General features: G+C 42.3%; 1 protein-coding gene across 4 annotated transcripts; it reads right to left on the reverse strand.

Moving 5' to 3' along the window:
* Positions 1–1,050: 1,050 nt before the first annotated feature.
* On the reverse strand, positions 1,051–22,405 carry mafgb (MAF bZIP transcription factor Gb). Of its 4 annotated transcripts, XM_085784943.1 has the most exons (4): positions 7,781–8,093; positions 7,712–7,718; positions 7,576–7,641; positions 2,537–6,908 (listed from the first exon to the last, which is right to left on the reverse strand). In XM_085784943.1, exons 1-4 carry the CDS (start codon positions 7,855–7,857, stop codon positions 6,429–6,431), a joined length of 630 nt encoding a protein of 209 aa, XP_085641069.1. In that variant the 5' UTR covers positions 7,858–8,093; the 3' UTR covers positions 2,537–6,428. The 4 variants fall into 4 exon arrangements, with proteins under 4 accessions (XP_085640901.1, XP_085640985.1, XP_085640816.1 ...); XM_085784775.1 differs by lacking the exons at positions 7,712–7,718; positions 7,781–8,093 and adding an exon at positions 22,280–22,405 and having other exon boundaries at positions 1,051–6,908; XM_085784859.1 differs by lacking the exons at positions 7,712–7,718; positions 7,781–8,093 and adding an exon at positions 21,508–22,067 and having other exon boundaries at positions 1,051–6,908.
* Between the last annotated feature and the right edge of the window lie 178 nt (positions 22,406–22,583).

The following is a 22,583-nucleotide window of genomic DNA, read 5'->3' on the forward strand; positions in this document are numbered from 1 at the left end:
GGAGCCACAGCGGTAGAGAGAAAGAGAGTTGGTGATAACCTGACACTGCCCCCTACAGACTGGACTGGCCAAACAAAGGAATGAGCACAGTGAGGGGGATTATGATAGGCTGCATAACTTGACTGCAACCACCTAGGTACAGGCTGAGGCTACATTATTCTGATTCAGTTATGTGTATCATGTACGGTATCACCCCCAGGTCAACATGATCCTGTAAATAAACCATAGTTTCCTCTTTTTTAGTTGATTGGTCTCTGGATTAAAGCAACCAACACCAGTTCATGTTTAACAGGGAGACACTGCGAGCCCATACACCTTTCTTTAGATCAGGCGCTTTGAGTTGTCACAGCAGGCAATTAATAGCACAGGTGAAACATCTTATGTTAATCATGACTCTCCTCCAGCAGCTGTAGTGATGGAGCCTAATGCAGCAATTAATACTGTTAATGGTTTCACCTGTGTTTGACAAATCAGTTTGCTGTAAAAGGTCTTAGTTGTGACATAAAAAGAAACATTACCAGGCCTGCTGTGTAATAGGCCATATAAATCCCTATGCCTGCTGAGTATTAGGCTACATAGTAATTTTTCAACTTCCTCTATTTTCTTTCCAGTTTTTGATACACAGCTGCAGATGAATTGTTTGTGTGGCATCTGAACAAAAGGCTGTTGTGGTAATTGATACTTTTAATTTTTGTGCATAGGAAATGAGGACATGTTTCACTGAATGTGAATGATTCATATCTGTAAAAATTATGATTTAGTGAACGGGATACATCGACTGTCTGATGTTTGTTGTCTCACCCACCCCCATTGCAACACTATATTTGCATTGTAGATTTCTCACATGAAAAAAAGAATGAAAACTTTGAATGGATATTATAAGATCGTGGATTATTAGGTGATAGGAGTAACCTACTGGATTTTATATGCACTCTATGTCTGAGTGGCACATGACAGAATGAATATTTTCAGCTCAATGACGGTGAAAAACTACAGATGTCAAAAACAATTTCCATTTTCCTAATTACACAAGACACGCAAAAGATGTGGCATTTTAAAACATGTTTATTGGTCATATACAAAATAAAGTAAGCTGTTTATCAACAAACATACAGTATATACATCAATAAATTAAAAGATGCATCAGACCGATGATGAAACAGTTAATTTCATGATTACCAGTACCTTGTCATCATCACTTACATATCTACAAATTGCAAAAAAGTACAATAATTTAGTTGAAGATAAATACTTACAAAGACCGTCACATTTTAAGTATTTTCCCATAGAAAGTACTGTCGTAGAATAATTTATTACACCCCATACAGAAATATTACAAAACACAGAATTTCCTATTACAAGGGCTTCTCTTCTATAGCTTTAAACTGACCGTTATATACTTTTAGAAACACAAAAATATCCCAGCTCCTCAGAGCAACCTGGCCAAATGCTCACCAGCAGACACGTGTGGTGTGATGGGAAAAAGTGTTGAATAAGCCAGCTGGCTAACACTGGCACATACAGTAAATGTTGATTCACGTGCAATGTCCCGAAATGAATAAACTGAATAAAATTGAAATGAGATGAGAGATAGAGAGAAGAAAAAAAAGAGGGTTAGGGTTAGGTTAATATAATGTGATACCTGAACTGTGGGTGTGATTTTTTTTTGTTAGAGATTTAAAACATTTGATGAGGACAGGGGCAGCAAAGAGGAGAGAGTAACAGAAGGGGATGACAAAACAAACACTATTATTGGTGAAAAAGATCAAAAGAATCCTTGCTTCATTCACTCTCATCGATCAGCAGCGGAGGTGGGTTAAAGGACTTTCACAGTCCGGTGGTGTGATTCACTAGACGGGAAAACAACTGACCGACTGCATACCGATTGGCCCCGTAGCAAGATAAGGAGTTAATGATTTGCATCTTCCAGAAGAATCAGATGTTTTGAAGAAGGGCTCGCTGAGTTCAGACACTTTGTAAAAAAAAAAAAAAAAAGGGAGAGGATCAGTAGGGTGGGAAGTGGGTAAGAGTTTTATCTGATGTGTCTCCACCACTCCTCTCTGCCTCTGTAAAATATTAATAGATGCGGTTTAGGAGTGGTTGCTTGCGTTTGTGATGAAATGCCTTTTCATAAGGAAGGTTTGACCTCTGTACAGGCAGCGGGAAAATAAGGTCAGCGTGCCTTACAAGCTCATAAACTCTGTTATGAAAAGCCACCAGGCTGAAGATCACTAAAGGTCACTATTGTCATCTGATCACGTCTGCCGTGTGAAAATTAGGATTAAACTACTGTAATGTTTCACCTCATTTCTCTCGAGACCCACCACGCTGCTTCACATAGGAGAAATACAATAAACCCAAAGGCATTTGAGTCTGGAAGACAAAAATAATCATATTGTAGGTCTGACTGGATGTCTGACTTTGCATTAGCTACAGTGTATGTTGCATCCTGATTTCTTCTGAATTGGCAATAAATTATTTAAAAAATGATCTCATGTTTTCACAGTTAATTATTAAGTGACACCGGGAAAAAAAGCAAGGTAAGCCACAACACTTAAGCCTGATTTAACGGAGACAAATTGGCGCCGGCATTTATAACTGAGAATAAAATGCTAAACATTCTGCATATAAGCTCTTTAACCTTGTCACATCACACTGTACCTGCGATTATAAAAGAAGACAACTTGACACGACTACGATAGCATCACTCCCCCCGTGTGGCAGGAGTTCTAATTTTGCCTTACACAGTTTGCATAATTAGAGATGTCCATTTAACAGCAGCCACCATGTTGACACACTTATGTTTACACGATATGCATCCTTTTGGAACAAGAAGCATAAAAACACAAAGTAGGTGAAAAGATATTGTCTGACAGTGGCACATACAGTACGCAGAGTTTGACAAGTTCCAGGTTTCATATTTTGCTTCAGATTGACACAGACCTAGTCTTAGCACATAATGCTTCTTGCTATTTTATACCACGACCACACATACACACACACAACAGGACTTGCTGGTAAAAAAAACAAACAAGAAAAACAGAAAAACAACATTCAACAAGTAAATGTAAAGACAGATAGGAAGCAACAGAGAGAAAGAATATGACACAAAAATATCCAGTATGAAATAAAATAAGAGCATTCTGCCCATAAAAACAGGACAAATCTTTTAAAATGTAAAGAGATACATAAATACAATGGGCATGATACCTACAGTATATGTTTGTAGCTGAATATCACAGAGAATATTCCTGTGATAAGACATTTAAAAATGTATTGGACATTTGATTTGACATTTGTAGTTCTCTGGTTTCACGGTTGACTGAACATGCTAATGGTTATCATCGTAAAGATTATGGAGAAATAACATCAAAAATCTCAAACCCATTCCCTTCCTATGCCTTTGTTCATTGTTCGCCTGTTTGGATCCTATTTTATATTAATGTATATAGAGAAGGACACACCTTACTAATCTTAAGAACTGCACAGCAGTAGGCTAGATAACCCCTTTGTCTTCACAGTGGAAAAGTAGCGGTCCAGGTAAAAGGCTGCTTGTTCGTAATGTTTTTAACATTGTAAATTGCTTCTAGTTCAATAAATGACTCAATTTAAATCACGTTTTCCTTGTTTAAAAAATGTTTGAGGCAATTGTACTTGATAATGGTAAACCTCACTCTTTGACAGACAAACCATTAAATAGCAGAATAGATTTTCTTCACTTCATAAAACACCAAATACAATAACAAATGTGATTTCACTTCCCTGACACTTACAGTTCAAAAGCAAATAAAACAGGAACAACATTAAATATACAGAACTATATAAAATGTACACAGCAAAAACAAATTTATCACACACTACAAAAAATAACTTACTGGAGGAGTTGGGGTGATATACAGGCCCATTGCTGAGTTTCACATCTCTGTTTCCAGATGTCCTGAATACACTAGTATGAAGCTTGTGAGGTTAACCATAACACTTCCTCATCTCATTGGTCATGTTATCTGCAATAATGACTTCTGAACACTGCAGGAACCAAAACACAGCCACAGTGGCCAGTTCAGAAGCACAGTGAGTGGCTCTGCCGTACAAGAACTTCCCAAAATTTACAAATAATTAGTGCAGATTACGAGTAGATTAACAAATGATCTAACATGTCTGCAGCGCTGGAGCTGAATAAACGGGGCCAGGAGGACAAAGATTTTAGGATTAGAGAAAGAGTGCAGTTACCAACGGTGTAATCACCCGCTTCGGCCTGAAATCAAACAAGAATCAAAGTCATATCCATGAAATAGTGAACATTATAGTTACCTCGTCACATACCTACACAGCACACCACACGCTAGTTCACGGTTACACACACGTGCCTAGTCACTAGAGAAAAAACAAAGCTATTCAGTAGTTAAGCCACTTTTGGTACAATTGCAAAATAGAGAGATACTGTATATCAAACAGATTTCGCTATACCTTTTTTTTTTTTTCGTTTTTTTTTTTACAGGTCGTTACAAACAATGCAAAGATAATTGTCTTTATAAAACTCCAGACTCTACCATACATAGACAAAGATTCTTTGAGTATAGAACACCACATAAGACTACTTTTATGGTAAAGCTCATGTGAGACGACAGCCCATTTGTGTGACTGGAGATTCAGAGACATGTGTGTGTTATCCTTGCTAGTTGACTGCACTGCCAGCGATCACATTTGCTCTTGCAAAGTGAGCTCTGTGGTTAAAAGCAAGAGGAATGCAACATAAACCACTTTGTTTTGGAGCAAAAAATGTTGCTGTAGGTGTAATAACCTAGATTTCCAAGTCAGTCAAATTCATAAACAGACGAACCAAGTAAATTATATAAAACAGACAATTGGACTTTTCCTCATTAAAGAGAATTACTTTTCCAAAAAACAAAAAAGAGGATGAATCTGGGCTCCTGTTTGTTTTTTTTCCCTTTGAGCAAATGAACTGCCAAGTCACATAAATGGGTGTTATTAGTCTATTGTTATTAATCCTGCTGGCTACTACACAGTTCATACAACAATGCACAGCGAGAGTTAAATGCTGTCGATTCCTGATTGGTTAGTGTATCCCAATAAGCACAGGTATAAGCAAACAGCTCCACTGAATCTCCACCGTCCTTCCACAATTCCTCATGTCCTCTTGACTTCTTCTTGATGCATAACATTAGGAGACCAAGGCACTTGCCCGTCCAAATTTCTCAAATATATGTATATACTTTAGAGAGGAACTCAACAGACAGAAGACAACTGTATCTTAATCCAGCTCGAGTGTTCAAACGACCATTTCCCTGAAAATTCTCACCAACTGAGATAAGGTCACTGACTTTCAGTAACATTATCTCCTTTTTACTATTGTATGCTTCAATTTCTTTTTTGGTAAATATCAATTGTCCTTTTCTCTCCTGATCCAGGAAGTACTGTATGTAATAATGGAAGCCAGTTGGAATTGAAAAAATGGAAGGACAGAGAAATAATACATAAGAGAGAGCGAGGGAGAGAGAGAGAGAGTCGGACATAGAAAGTGAAGAGACCGTAGAAAAAAATACAGCTAACTAAATATAGCAATACCAAAACGAACACGCGCCACAGAATTTCACAGAATTCCTGATATATAACAATTCACACACAGAGAATACACTTTGGACCTCATGTGAATGACAACACAGTACAAAACAGTAGAAATACAGTTACCACCATTGTGTAATATATATTTTTCTATAGTACTTTCTGAAAAAGTTCTTGGCTAGGTGGAGCAAGATGGGACTGCAGCCACAGAAATCAGCAGGTCACATGAAATCTTTGTGTATTGTTTTGGAACTCGGGGACCATTTGTAATCTATGTTTTCTCATGGTTTGTTGGTGGAGCTATCTGATTAATGTTAAGACATCTTGGTTCAGGCAAATGGCCACTTCAGATCCAGTGTCCAAATGTTGACAGGAGTATTTTGGGTGTGCAGGTCTCTAAATCAACCAATAATAAAACCTGACACTGAATATTTGGCTGTTTTAAATGGCAACTGAACAAAATCAGATGACTGTTATGAAGAATTTGTGTGTTTTTGTTGTTTTTTCTTTAGAATCATTTTCCAAACCAATTCTCAAATTGTCTGACTTCAAATCCAGGCTCTGAGTGACCATAGGGAACCCCGTCTGTCTGTCTGTCTGTGCTGTGCTAAATGATCATGCGCTGACCAAAGGACTTGCATCTTTTAGTCTCAATAGCCGTCCTCTGCTTCCATCCTTTCCTTCATCTGCACTGATCTGAGACCGGTGGACAGGAACATGCTGAGACAAAGCGATGGAGACCACTCAGCTGTTTGAAGCCAGTGCAGGTGGAGGACAGGGGAGCAGTGGAGAAGAAGAATGACTCTGATTCAGCTGAACTCCATCCTCATCTATCTTCCCCTCCCTCAAGACCGCGCATCTGTTTTTGACTTCACTATTGTAATCACGCTCGTCGCCGTCGCCACTTTGCCCGGTATGAGCGGGCCCATGACCGACGACGCCACCCCTCCTCCGCCCCCTGACCCCCTGACCCCCACCCCGACGGTGGGGCTGCGTGCCACAGTCCTGGCGAAGGTCTGTAACGCTTCGTACTTAGACCTCAGAGCGTCCAGCTCAACGCGCATGGAAGCGTTCTCGTTGGCCAGTTTGTCCACCTCCTGCTGCAGCTGGGCCTTCTGCTTCTCCAGCTCCTCCTTCTGGGTGACGCGCTTCACCCGGCAGCTCGCGGCGTAGCCCCTGTTCTTCAGGGTGCGCCGCCGCTGTTTCAGTTGCAGGATCTCCTCTTTGGTGAGCCCTCGGAGGTGCTGGTTCAGCTCCCGCACTGACATGGTCACCAGCTCCTCGTCTGTGAGACTAGTGCCATTCTCCCCCGGCTCACGCTTCACCTGGAGGGAAAAGGAAGAAGAAGAAGGAGAAGAAGGGGGGTGAGGCAGAGACGAGGCAACACTTCAGACACTGATAATTCAGTTTTAAAGGGATACGCCAACATTTTTTTTTTCGTGTCTTGCCTCACTCCCGAGTCCACGACCAGCAGATAGACACTATCCTTTTCACTGTGCGTGCAGCAACAAGAGAGATAGAGCCCGTATCGCCCGTAATTAGCTTAGCTCAAACGCTGGAAGTGCATAGGTAGTGTTAGCCTGCCTCCTACCCGAGCCGAAATCAGCAGTCAAACTCTGTAAATAAATCACTTTATCGACATTTCAAACATTTTTAGGTGAGAAAGTAGCCGTTTAGATCAGCAGCGTGTCGTTAATCTGTCTAAATACCAGCTGTTTACAATTTTGTTCGGACGAATTCGGCGCTACTCAAGCTAGCCGTTGTGACCAACGCACTTCCGGTTACTTTCACAAAATAAAACACCCGTTGCCCTTTACATACAGAAAACCATGACGATAGAATTTGTGCTTTTACTTTACTACTACTGTATCTCCCTCGTTACTGCACGTACAGTCGAAAGGATGGTGTCTATCTGCTTGTCATGGCCTCGGGAGTGAGGCAAGACACGAAAAAAAAATGTTGGCGTATCCCTTTAATTGTGCACTCTCTCACCTTCAGGGCTTTATTTCCTTTGTTCGGCGTCGTCATGCCACAAGAGCCTTGCTCTTCTGAACAGACCTACAGAGACACAGGAGAGAACAGAGCATGAGCAAAAAACATAACATTTAGTATTTACACTAAAAACAACCTTCAGCCTGTTTAAGAACAACCATAGCTCCTTGTAATCAATAAAAAGTTACTAATCATAGATCAATACCTGGACCAGTGGAAACATTCCAAATCGAGACCTGCTGTTGGAGCACTGTTGTGTGAGCATGTTACAGTATTATGCATCAGTAGTTAGTTCGTATCAGAGTGTATGAGTGAAAGTGACTCACAAAACTTTTCTTAGAATTTCCCTGACTTCCTGTTTCCTGGTGGTTACACTGACAGTGCCCACTACCTTTGTGTTGTTGAACTCTTATTGGCTGGCTTCAGGCCAATAGTAATGAAATGAGCGTGAAAGAAGAGGAAGTGGTAAAATCTGTGGGAAGAACTCCAGGGGAAAACCAACTGTTAGAGGCCTGACACACTCACACACACACACACACACACATGCACACCTCAGACTGCAGCACAGAGACGGGAGCGTTGCAGAGAGACAGATACAGGCGCCCCCCCCCCCCCCCCCCCCCCCCGCTTTAGACAAAAGAATGAATATTTAATAAGGGAGAATGACAGATAATATGATGTATACGCATTTGCATCAACTGTGTTAACAAGGGACAAAAGGATGGAGACACAGCAGTGTGAATCAGAAGTCAACAAAGAGGGAGCGTGGAAGTGCAAAAGATGAGATCAGTCCTTAGAGCACGCAGCTCCACAGATGAGCATCTCCACCAGCGCTCAATGAGATGCTTTGTGTGGCGCATTGGTCTGGCTCTCATCTCTCAGAGTCAGACCTGTGTGTGTGTGTGTGTGTGTGTGTGTGTGTTCGATAAAGGACAGCTATTGTTGCTGTTGCTGAGCGATCATCATGAGACCAGTCATGATGACTCAGCAGATTCCTGATCCTCAACCCCCCCATCCCCCCCATCTCTCTCTCCTGCCACGCAAATTTCTGCCCTCCTCTGTCACTTTCTATTTGAGGGTGTGCCCAAGAGGGAGGGATTGAGGGGGTTGGGAGAGAGAGGGAGGGGGGGTGGGGGGGGGGGGGGGGTAACATGATGAGAATGTGCTTGCATGTGATTGGTGAAATGTGTTTGTCCTTAAAACATGAGGAAACCAAAAAAAAAAACCAAAGGCTGTTCTCCGGCCAAACTGCTGCACCTGATACTGCTGAATCAGAAGTTTAGTTCAGCTGACCCGCTGCACTGCAAAAACTCTTACCAAGAATATTTGTCTTATTTCTAATCAAAATGTAATTTTTAGTCAAAACTAATCTCATTATACTTAAAATATAACTCATCACATTAAAAAGTAGCTTGTTTTTAGACACGTTTTATTTCTTTCAAGCATAATTTCACTTAAAATAAGTTGAAAAATCTAGAGCAACATTTTCTTCCTTATTACAAGCACAAAAAACTTGCTTTCATTGGCCGATTTTTCAAATTTTTTCAAGTGAAAATTTGTTTGAAACAATTGAAAATTATCTAAAAACAAGTACATTTATAGGTGATGAATCTTATTTTAAGTGGAAAGAGATTAGCTTTGACTAGAAATTAGACATTTTGACAAGAAAGAAGACAAATATTCTTTGAAAGATTTTGAATTTTTGCAGTGTGATGACGGTCTGTTCTCTCCTTGTAATATATTTATACTCTAATTCCATACCAGGGCAAGTTTTAAAAAAGTAAGAGGCAGATTTTTTTTTTTAAATTTTGAGTCATATTACATATATACATATCTACATTCATTCACAAGACGTGTAATTTAGAAAAAAGCTCCTTGTTTGGGGAGGGGATGACATTGAAGTGACACGAGGTAATGTGTCTGTTCTTGTTCATTCTTATTCCTCTCTGTCAAAAGGCACCGAGTGCCAGTGAGCCTCCCCCACAATGCACCTCTGTCTGTCTGTCTGTCTGTGAGGGTGCGTGAGTGTTTGTACGTGCACTGCCACAAATCCTACAGTTATAAATAGCTGTAGATCAAAGAAAACCGTACCGACACACAAGCACATACGAGTAAATCGTGCATGCACGCAAAACACATCAAATGTGCAACTTAAAAATTCTGTTAAAAAATTCAGTGAAATGACGAAGAATATGTGAGAAGGAGCGGCAGCGCTAGGCTTGAGGTTTTTCTATGATAGAGCAGTGGAAGTGCCTAATTCAGAGCGTTTAACTTCACTACCTCAAGCATGGCTTTAATGGGTTTGGGCCGGTCAATTATAAACACTCTTCATTTAAGCGTGTCTATAAAGAGCTTCTCCTGAGTGTCCTCCATCCTTGCGTACCACTGCACTCATGGTGTTGTTGGGATGCAGCCTCCCACAGCTGGAGGAGCATCTTCGCACAATAGATGGATCAAAGACACGAAGAGTGAGGGTGGATGTTGGGGGTGGGGGTAGAGTAGCGAGGTGGGAGAGGGGGGTTAGTGAAAACAGAGGGGGCAAAAGGAGGTTGTTTTCCTGCCAGGCACTGGTTTATTTCCCAAGTGCCCAAACCCCAACCAACCCCAACCCCCCCCAGCTCCATCTGCATACAAACAAAAAGCATATCGGCAAGCACATGCACATTGCACACACATCCATACATTCCCCTGCCGCCATGCCAGTGGGGCATGATTAAACACACACGCAAAACGGTCGACTGCAAACACACAAATGTGCAATTGTAGTTGCGTTGAAAGTGATAAACAATGCATGATACGTGCAGAGTGTGATGCATGCCTTGCTCAGAGGTTTGAGTCCATATTTGACAACACAATTAAAATTTGGGGGGTTTTGTTTTGTTGTTGTATCAGATTAAAGCAACCAGCATAAAGGCATTGCTGCAGGCGCACAAAAGGTATCTAGATCTGCTGGTGCAGCTCCTTTGTAGTCATTTTTGGTATCTCCAAATGCATTACTGTCTGCAGCTTGTAAATTTATTGAATAAAGACAAAAACATGCACCAGATTTAGATGTGAACATGACTGGATGAGTTTCGTCCATCCAAGTCACAATGATCATTTAAGGAAAATGTTTATCATCGTGTTTATCATCATTTTCAGCTAATTTGTCATTAGGATGTCTGGGTGGAATGAGACAGAATTGCAACATCCATATTTGGTGCCTGTCCTAGCCATGTCTCCCTTCCCTTGTCTTGTGACTGTCTCTATAATATTTGCCCAATAAATAGAATAATATATTATTTTTGTTTCAATGCACCAACTAATGCTATGCCATTTAAATCATCTGAAAATTGTCCCAGAGCTGACATTACACTAAGACATTCAGTTTGGTGCATGTGAACTACCAAATGTGACTGAGAAAAGCAGCTCAAAGTCACATTCTGGGGACTGGAACCAGTGAACGTTTGGCATTTTATCGCTAAAAGAAAATGACTGAGCTGATTGACATATCATCAAAATTCCTGTGAGTTAAAGGTATCCTGTGGCGTTTCTGACCTCTCATACTGCTAAGCCTCAACGTATGTGAACATATACAGTCCTGCCAGCTGTGTTCCATTATTCTGCTGACAGACAGACAGACAGACAGACAGACAGACAGACAGACAGACAGACAGACAGACAGACAGACAGACAGACAGACAGACAGACAGACAGACAGACAGACAGCTGTAGGGAGCGTGGCATGAACCTCAGTAATGTACCAGTGAAGGAAGAGAAGACTTCATACAAGTAGACACAACAACACTGAGTTCAAAATGTTCAAAAAGATTGGCACTGCGGCTCTATAATGCATTATAACCATACTTATAATGAGTTACAATGCAGTTATAGCACTGTATAACTCTAGTTATAAACACTCATAAATGATCATAAGGCTTTATAACAATAAGCATAACACTTACTTATAAGCATAACACTAATACTTGACCTTATAAGCCATTATAAAATGCTCTATGATGTGTTATGCTTATTGTTATAAAGCCTTATGATAATTTATGAGTGTTTATAATGATAGTTATACACGTTTATAACCCAATTATAACACATTATAACTATATTTAAAATGCATTATCAATGTGGCATTGTCAGAGAGTTACTAACAATTATAACGTATTATAATACCTGACATTATAAGTCATGATAAAATGCTTTATGATTATTGTTATAAAACATTATGATAATTTATGAGTGTTTATAACTATAGTTATACAGTGCTATAACTGCATTATAACTCATAAGTATGGTTATAATGCGTTATAGAAATAGGCATCAAAGTGTTACCAAACGGTTAGCAAGGGACCAGAAGTCATGAAGTACTGTAATACTTGACCTTATGAGCTGTTATAAAATGCTCTATAATGTGTTATGCTTATTGTTATAAAATAGTTATACACGTTTATAAGACAATTATAACACATTATAACTATATTTATAATGCATTATCAATGTGGCATTGTCAGAGAGTTACTAACAATTATAACGTAACGTTTTGTTTAGTTTTTTTGTTTTACAAGAACACTCTACAGTTTGTCTCTCCAACTACAGATGCACAAATCAGTGCATCTGCAGTGGCCTCAGTAGTATTAGTTGTGTACACTCGGAGAGCAGGGTTGTATATTAAGTTGAGGTCCTATTTCATCAAGCTTAGGTGACAAAAAAACTTGACTTACACCACAGCATAAAACTGCAGTAAACTAGTGTGTGTGTGTGTGTGTGTGTGTGTGTGTGTGTTCTCTGAGAGCTGGGGCCATGTGTAAGTCACCCAGGTTAAGGATCATCTGCTGAGCAAAGGCATCGCCATTCATCTTGGGGGCATACACAGCCACACACACACACACACACACACACACACACACACACACACAAGTGCCAGAGGTGTCCTTCCCATAATGCTTGCGGGGTGGTCGTTGCGGTGTGGTCAATGCCACAGCCACTGTTGCTACAACAGACAGCTTTTCTGCTGTGGCAGGCTGTATTTTTATGGAGCAACCGAAAGAACGCTGACGACTCAAGAGCAGAGCTGCTTACGGTTACAGTGGAGAATCAACACACACACACACAAACACACACACACACAGAGAGGACGGGACACGGAGACAGGGATGGAAGAGGAGGTGATAAGCAGTGGAAATGAGTAAAAAATATCGCTAGAGGAGAAGAAAAGATAAGAAAAGAGGAGAAAAGAGGGCGAGGAGTTGGTAAGATAGCAAGGTGAAGAAAGACTAGGTAAGAAAGGTGGAGGAGGAGGGGGTGGGGGGGCTCGTGGTGGTGAAGGAGGACTGAAAGAATGCTGACGTCTCCAGAGCTGATTAGCGTTACAGCGGAGACATCACACCCACAGCCCAGAAAAATGCTGAGTACGGAGGGAGGACGGGGTGGGGAGTGCAAATGACAAGGGAGGAAGAAGAGAAGAAAAAGAGAGGCAAGTGAGTAGGGGGAACGAGGAGGAGGAGGAGGAGGAAGGAGGGGGAGCGGGGGGGTGTGTGTGGAGGGAGGTACACCGATGAGGAGGAACAGGACGAAGGGAGGGGGGGGGCAGAGACAGAAGAGGAGGAGGGGGTGGGAAAGTGTTTGAGTGAAAATGCATCCTCAACACATTTGTAAGAGCTTAGCTGTTGGGTGGGGGGGTGGAGGAGAAGGAGGAGGAGGAGGAGGAGGAGGAGGGGGGTGGCAGCGGTGGTGGTGGTTTCCAAGGAGGGAGGAATGGATGGAGGGGGATTGGGGTTGAAAAAAAAAAAGAAAAACCCTGAACTCAGCAACGACCACGACTAAAACCTCCAATTAGAAAAGTTCTGAAGCTGATCCAGTGCAATGAAACTACTGCTGACCACCTCTCTCTCTCTCTGCCCCGCAACCTTCTGCTCTCTAACACACACACACACACACACACACACACACACACACACACACACACACACACACGAGAACAGCTTCACATCCTGTCCTGTTGACAAATCAAGTCTTGACATTTATTTTTTTTTAATATACTGAGAGTAACTGCTATGAAGCAGGTGGCCAAAGCATGGAAACTATCAAATACACCCAATTGGTTAACAGCAGAACAAAGTTTAGAGATGGACAGACTAACTTTTATAAATAGGGAACAAATACATATTTGGAATCAGCTATACAGTAAAGAAAGGCTGATAAAACAGTGGAAATATTTAATCAAATTAAGGAGATGAACTAAATGGTCATGCATATACACCACCTTATATTTTCCCATTAGTTTATTTTAGTTTGTTCTGTTATATTATTATTTATGTAGTTATTATTATTATTAGTTTTTTTTGTTTGTTTTTTTCCCCCCATTCTTTGAGATCTTCATTTGGGAAATACCAGTTTGCCTCGTCTATATGTTTGTCTGTTAACTTAATGGTTTGTTATTTACTTTGTATACCTGGACAAAAAGGGGGGAAAAATGCAAGGTACAATATTGCAAAGAAAATGAAATGACTGATTATGTATGTGAAGGTTGATGCCTTGCAATGAAGTATAAAAAAAAAGACAAATCAAGTGGTGGAGAAGGGATGAAACCAGGAGGCAGAAGGTGAGCTCAGTGATCATAGGACTTATAGAGATGGATGAAAGAGCACAGGAAACAGCACAAGACATAGAGCAGGACTCCTTTCTCTTCATTCAGTGCAGACAAACAGGATGACAAACTGTGTGTGTGTGTGCATGTGCATGTGCATGTGTGTGTGTGTGCGGCCTCAGACAGAGCTCTAATTAATCCTGTTTGAGAGAACCTTTTGCTCCGGCCACCGCCGCCGCCACGCAGACAGGAATTTCTTAGAAAGAGACTTCCTACTTAAAAGCTGGTGACACGCTGCACCGACACACACACAGGAAAAAAATAAATAGCCAGATTAGGCGCTTCAAAAATGACCCGGGGGCTGGTGTGTGTGGGTGTAGACATACGCGAGCATAAACAAGGCAGCGTACAGTCAGGATGATCAAGAATAGATGGTAAGAGTCACACAAGTCATTTGTGATGCAGTGGCAAGTCTGTCTTTATTGAATAATCCCCACCATAACAACTGCCTTAACTGTGTCTCCTCCCTCAGGCAACTCTCGGAGCAATAATGAAGAACACAAAGGATGGCAGCCAGAGAGAGAGAGAGAGGCAGCGAATAAGACACATGTTAGGACAGAGCGGACATGATGGAAAGGCACAAAGAGAGCAGAATGTAAGGAGTGTGAATTAAAACCTCAGGGAGGAGCCACAAAACTCAGCTCCTGGCTGCTGTCCAGTCCACCTCGCTTTTGTTTAAAAAAAAAAAAAAAAAAAGAAGGCAGCAGTGCCTGAACTCATTGATCTAACTGTGGGCCCATGGGTGCTGAGGGAGTTGGTAAATAATTAACAATGAGCACTGTGTGGAGGCTAATTGAGAATTAGGGATCAGATCGGCGATAATGGCAACCTGTGTGTGGAAGGAGAGGGAGCAGAGATACAGGACCATGGAGAGAGGGTGAGAGAAGAGAACACACCGGTTTGAGCTGTGTGTGGTGCGCACATGTGTCTGTGTGGAGAGAGAGAGAGCAGGAAGCTATTAACTGGGAGGTATGCAGAGCGTGAAATAAGCATGATAACACAGACAGAGGAGACGAGGAAAACACAGGGAGAAGAGAAGGAGAAGACCAGTCTGCTGCCTCATATACATATTATAATATATGGAGAGGGAAGAGCGATCACTTTCACACTTTTCTGAGAGTTCAAAAAGGGTATTGTGTGTATCTGTTTCTGTGTGTGTGTGTGTGCTGCTTAAGTGTGCGCGAGACAGTGTTTGTGCAAGTGTGTTATTAAAGGCGAGAAAAAGTCCTGGCGTCGACACGTTTTTCCCATTCCAGGTAGTAAGTCGGAGTGTGATGACAAATTTCCCAACACAAGCAAAAAAAAACTGCACTGTCAGGCAATTGAGCTCTGGCTCCTTTTTTTTTTCATCGTGTTTTTTTTTTTTTCTCCTTTTGAAGAGGAGGGAATGCATGTACCGTAGGTTAAGTTGGTTCTCTCTTTTGTGTGTGCGTGGGGATAACAAACAGAGGGCTGCGAGGGAGACAGGAATAAGTTAAACGACATGTTAAGTTTATTTCCCCCGGACGCAGCACATCCCCCGGTCAGCAGTACTAACCTGAGACAAAGAGAAAGTTTGAGTGCAACAGCAAGGTAAGCACGGTGGGGTTGCATTCATCATTACCAGTCACGTTAATGAGGACGTGTCGACTGAGGCTTCGTGGCCGATATATAACATCAGGAGGTGATGTGTTTGGTTTGCAGCTCATGGAGAGCTGATTTTTGCTAATAAGAAGCCAAATAAGTTACACACTGGGGCTTTAAGGTTTCCTGTTTGGGCCTCACACTCAAACACACACACAGGTATAGGTGTGTGCATGTGCATGTGTCTACTGTACGTGATGCCAATTTAGTTAGTATAGTTTTATCGAATCAAATCAAATCAAACTTTATTTCTAAAGCACTTTTCATACAAGCTACGTCTCATGCTGCAAACCTAAAGTTTATACCGTGAGCAAGACTTTCCCCTATACCTTCGACAGTTCACGTAGTGTTTGTGCATCATCTAGATGTACTTCTTCTTGATCGTACAATGCCATAGCAACATAGTGGAAATCTGAATGTAACTCATTTTTCACTCGGATGGTACATTGAGCAAATCCTGTTTTATGTTTTCCAGCTTTTGATATTCAGTTCATCATCAAAGTTGTTATTTCATCAAAAAGACCCCAAATTCACTGATTCCAGCTTCTATAGAGTTAACGTTTCTTTGCTGTCTCTGATGGCAACTTGGACCTATGACGGCTTTGGACTGTTGGCCCGGTAAAACAAGACATTTGGTACGTGTGATGTGAAGTTTTATTGCACTTTCTGGCATTTTCACAAACTTAATCTGCAATTAATCGACAATGAAAATAATTGTTAGTTGTAAACTTTGCGCACAAACACAGACAAGGGATGAGTGAATAAAAATGCGCCTTTGAGATGTTAATACAAGGATGAAAAGGGGAAGGCAAAGCAACATGTGGTGCTACACAACTAAATCTCATCAGGTGTCGTCGTTAAAAATGGTTAATAAGTAAAACCTGACAGCACATGTAATACCCCTCACATCAGTTCAGAGCAGGTCTGATGTGTTGCTACTTTCCAAAGTAGACTTTCATGTGAACAGAGATATTAAAACTCTGTGGAAACCTGTCATTGCACAGGAATAATTTTATGCCACAGGTGAAAGCAAAGAGCTGGCGCTCCATTTGAGGCCCACTCATATCTTTGTTCCCCCTCTTTACTCCTTGGCATTGATCCACACTTTGTGTGTGTGTTTTTTTAAAGGTTCAGAAACTCATACCACAATCCTGGGATCGTCACACTGCAGTTAAAAAATGCGGCAAGTTGGCGCATAAAATGATGCAACTGGTAGACAACCGCTGGTACGGATGTTCCTGTTACCAGGGCCTTGCATCTCCACAGCTACACGCCATGCTCAATATCTCAGCCCTGCATGCAAAACAAAATCCTGGCTATGGTATGTGAACTATGTGAGTGTGTATGTGTGTATGTGTGTATGTGTGTGTATGTGTGGCACAGAGTGGTCTCCTTTAACTGGAGTCTTCTCAAAAAGCTCTGCAACAAACCCACTGGTCCTTGGAGGGAAAACATGAGAGTTTGTTTCAAATAGTGACCCCACTGATACAGAGGATCAGCTGGGTATTTGAACACACCACAGCCGTTGCAGGACAGACGGTCAGATCACTAATGTGAGGCACTTAGACTGAACTTCAACTTGTTTTCTATTTCCTAATCCCTTTGACTTCTTGTGCATGTTGCAATGGGATTTATCTTTGATTTCATACATTTTCCGGTTCTCAGGGAGGTTATGTAAATAAGGAGTCAAGACACTTGTGGAGGGATGGTAGGTACGTTGAACGAACACACACACACACACAAACAGGCACAAGGCACACGCGCACATACACACACACGCGCACACACACAAACTCAAAATAACACAAGGACAAGCAGCACACTCACACAGAAGCAGAAAAAAACAGTGGAGCACAGCAATGATTATGCACCAGATCTGCTTACACCATATTTCATCATTACTGTGGAGAAAAAACACTCAACTATTGATCTGCCCCAGTGCTTCCTTTTCTCTCTGCCTCTCTCTCTCTCACCCACTCTCTAATTCCATCTTTTATTCCTGCTTTTACTTCCCTCTTTTTTTACTTCTCTCTCACTCTCAGAAATTTGCAAGCATAACAAGACTTCATCAGAAATGGATCCCAGCAGTAAACAAGATCATAAACACGCAGACACCACTTAGAAATGATCTCCCCGACATTAACTCTCTTACGCATACACAAACACAGACACACGAGACGGACATAACATTGGGAACACCTGTGCAATCAAATGCAATCCAGTGCTATAGCTGTGCAATAAACGCTGCCATTGTGAATCTTCGTATTTAATATAATCCAAGAGCTGGGGAGGATTTTAAAACAACACAAAAACATATTGTAATACAACACCAAAACATGATTAACTATTAACATCCACCTCAGGATTACAGACTTGAATAAACAAATCATTGACACTTTAGGCTGTGTATTGAACCTTAATGTTTTGCTACAAACCACAATGTTAGTTTGCAGTAATGTTCAGTTTCTTCATGTTGTTTATGTCTTAATTAGACATTCCCTTGAATTTTTCTAATATTAGATTGTGTCTTATTTTCTTCAAGACTGATGTATTTTGCATAATCATATTTTTATATGTCTTAATCTAAGATGTCAAATAAAATATAGTTATACTATGTGTATAAGTAACAAAACTCTTATTAGCACACTATTGTCAAAACGTAGCTCTGTCTTAGCGGCATGCAGTCAGTAAGACAGGAGATCATTATTACCATCAGCCTTTCCTTGTAAACCGAAATTCAGACGAAAAGTTTTTAAAACAATAGTGCATCGATAATAACAAGAACAGGATTGCAACTAATGATTATTTTCATTTGTGATATATTTTAAGATTACTTTCTATAGGGACGGCATTTAGCTCACTTGGTAGAGCTGCCGCCCCACGTTGAGGCTATATAGTCCTCACTGCAGGCGGCCCCGGTTCAAATCCCGCATTGGGGCGGCCCTTTCCTGCATGTCATTCCCCCTCTCTGCCTCCCCCTTTCCTGTCTCTCTCTCGACTGTGCTATCATTTAAAGGGATTAAAAGCCCCAAAAATATACTTAAAAAAAAAAAGATTATTTTCTATAAATGTGAAAAAATGTGAAAAATGCCCTTTACTACTTCTAGGTCATCTGTGCAACCGTCTAAATAGAGACATAAAACAGGAACAAATATGCACAGTTTGGAGGATGGAACTTGTAATATTTGGAAATGTTAAAAACTTAAATGGCTGTTCACTGATGAGAACTGTGACCAATTGATTTACTAATCAATTATTCAACTACTGATTTAACTGTCAATGTAAGTCTCTTTCCTCTGGAATAAACACCTGTCTTAAAGCTTAGCTCCTGTCCCTTCGTTCCTTCCTCACATAGCCAGAGGAAGTTTTACACAGTGTTTCATCAACTTGACCCATGCACAGGCAGGGAATCAAACACGTTTATATGAGCACACACACACACACACACACAGAAGCCTCGGGTCGACACCGAAGGGATGGAAACAAATCAACTGCCAAGTGCAAAATGTTGTAATGGCCAACTGGTAGTAATACCACTTCCCATTGCTACTTTCTACATCTCCCAAATTCAAAGAACTCACACTATACACTGTTTCCTTTCCGCACAAACACACACACACAGACACACACACACACACACACACACACACACACATAACCCCTACAGCAACTGGATCTTAGCATCTTATAGGTGTTTTTATATCTCCTACTCCCTCTGCACACACTCACACACACATGCACACGACAAGGCAAAGAAACTAGCTGTGGTAAGTAACAAGTGAAAACGCCATCTGTCAAGCGAGAGCGCATTTGCTTCGCCTCAGCATTTTCAGGGGAATGCCTTGAAGACAAAAAGGTCCTTGTTCTCAATCTCTCCGCAAATCCCATCTCTCATTCTTCCTCCCTCTTCCTTCATCCCCCTTGCTCTGCGCGCCTTGCCGCTCCGCCACCATCAGCAAAGTTGCACACATAAGCATTGGTCAGCGTTCAATTACCATGAACACCAGGGAAGTGGGGAAAGTACTTGACAGAGAAATGCACTTCAAGCACTGATTAAATACTGATACCAAGTATAAAAAGCTTAGCCCCTAGGTTGTGTGTGTGCATACACGCAATGAGAAAAGGAAATGGGAAAAGTGTGTGTGTGTATGAGAGAGAGGGAGAAAGACAGTAAGGGGGGGTTGGGGTGCTCTTCTCTCCAATACTGATACAACTGTTTCATCATTATGACCCTCTATTACAGTACTTGCCAACTTGCTTACTACATACTTTTGATACACTCCGCAGAGTGCTGACTCTAACTAAAGCTGCTGTTATGGAGTCATTAGGGGGTGAAGTTTCTGTTTTTCTTGTGCCCACAGAGCTTCCCTATTACTCTTCTGTGTTTAAGAGTTGCACTGCTCATGTGGGTTGCTACCAGGCAGCTGATAACGGCCCATCTTCAAGAGATCAATCACAGGAGATTCTTTTGCAAGGCATTATATATAGTTCATTGAGGTGTTTTTCTTTCTTTTTTTAGCACAAGCCTGTGTGCAGCCAGTCAATGTCCAACATTAACTGCCATGAGGATGTGTCCTTCCCTCCAGCATCTATTTGTTTTTGACCACATTTACTCAATTATATTCATGCACACGGTGGACTTTTCATGTGCAAACTAAATAAATAAAAAGTGAGCGAGGTCACCACACAGCATCATGGGGCGCAGGTACCACTGGCTGTTCGTGACTGTGTGAGATTGTTTTTGTTCCAGTTATAAAACAAAAGTTAGAAGAAAAAAAAAAACAGGTTAAGCGACTAAATAATTTAGTGTGCGTGTTATTTATCATGCCTGTGTGCAACATTGTTCCCATGTGCTTTAAATCCACTGACTGACAATTAATTTGAATAACCAAAAACCTCACGGGGGGAAAAACCGAACATATTTATCATTAGTCACATTTTAAACACTCATTTCTAAAGCCCACATGTCCTCTAATTATCCAAGAGACGCATCAACATCCACTACATGACCGGGCCTATTAATTTCAGAGCCAAGCCCCCAGTATAAACCGAGCTCTTCCTTCCCTCTCGCCAGACCTTTGTCCGCCTGCCTGCCTGCCGCCGGTGCCATGTTGTTGCCATGGCTCCCTCATGCCTCCGCTCTGCTCGCGCAAATGTTGAGAAATAACAACGTTGTGATGAATCAGCATCTCTGTCGCGAGCGCAGCCGGTGTACGACAAGGCTCGCCAGGAAATAGACCGAATATCTCCCGTGTACACACGACAGAGCAACTCCCTCAGACATAAATAAAACAAATGTACAACCTAATGTCAGTAGATGCACATGAACCGGAGGCCTGTCGGAAGAACGGCGGCTGACACAAAGCAAATGTCACAACAGTGGCTCCGGCGGAGTCACCGCCGACCGGTGTCCTCTCACCGGCAGCCAGGACGTGTTCAGCGGCTAGCCGCCGGACGGTTGACACTTACAACACAATGACAGTCCGGGCTGTTTGTTGTTGTCGCTGCCCCCACCTTTTTTTCATACATGTTTTACTAATGTCACACGGCCAACTAAGCAAGCAGCGCGTAGACGAAAGGTTACCCCTTTTACCCCGGGAGTCACAACACCCGCAAACAAAAAACATATAAAAAACCAAGCAAACCTAAGAAAAGCTGACTGTCCATCTTACCTGTGCAGCAGCAGCAGCAGCAGCAGCGACAGACAAGAGTCGGTGAGCAGGTCGCTCCAGTCCGAGCCACCGCTGCCGCTTCAGCACCCGAGGAGAGGACAGTCGGAGGAGCTAACGCTGGGGTTAGGATGTGTTGTTTTCCAGGGTTTCCGCCGTCCTAAGTTGTTACTCTACGTTCACATCAGTCCCCTAGCCCCTCTCTCTTTCACCTTTCTAAACATTTAGTCATTCAGTCGGTAGAAAACCAGGGAATCCCCCGGCGCACCAGCGGCACAGGACGCGGACTCGCTCTCGAACTCCCCGCGCGGTCTCTAATTCCGACACATGGCTTCTCTTTAAGCTTGACAGCCCTACACAGCGTAACGTACAGTACACCCCCTTTGTCTCTGCTCTTACGAAAGAGCCGGCTGGTCGGTCGGCGTGGCGGTCGAGCGACCGACCCGGTGTCGGTGGAGCATGTACGGAGCTGGATGACGACCGGTTCGTGATGATTCAGCACTACCGGGCTGCTGCCCTTTAAACGGCAGCGGCACCGCTGCCAGTTCGGCTGAACAGGACAGTAGGTCTACCGCTGCTGCTGCTGCTGCTGCTGCTGCGGCGGCAGCGGCAGCGGCAACGCACCGGGACAAGCGGCAAAATAAGTGCGACCGCACTTGGCGGCGACAACAGCATGGCAGCGGCGCTGGCCGTGCACACTCAGCAAAACAGCACGGCTATATTCAGCAGTTTTAAAGAAAGAATTTCAGTTTTGATTTAGACCAAGCTGACTCACCAGAAGTCAAACCGGCGCGCCTTTCGCCCACCGCACCTTCGGAAGGTTGGGGTTCGCCGATGGTTGGTCGACCCGGTGTGGAGGAGAGACAGTTGGAGAAATGTTTTTTTCCGCTCACGCCTTCTCGCAGGTCTCTATATCCACTCCTTTATGGTCGGAGGCGCCAGACGTCAAATGATGTTTGGATCACATGGTTTCATTCATGAAGGATCTACGCAACCCGCATTTAAAGAGACATGAGACACTACTACTGTGTGATGGACTGTTCTCACAACAGTCAGAGTGGAAAGTGTGACAAGGCAGC

Source organism: Trachurus japonicus, chromosome 1, assembly GCF_045865225.1.
Source record: "Trachurus japonicus isolate A0001 chromosome 1, Traja_1.0".
Classification (NCBI taxonomy): Eukaryota; Metazoa; Chordata; class Actinopteri; order Carangiformes; family Carangidae; genus Trachurus; species Trachurus japonicus.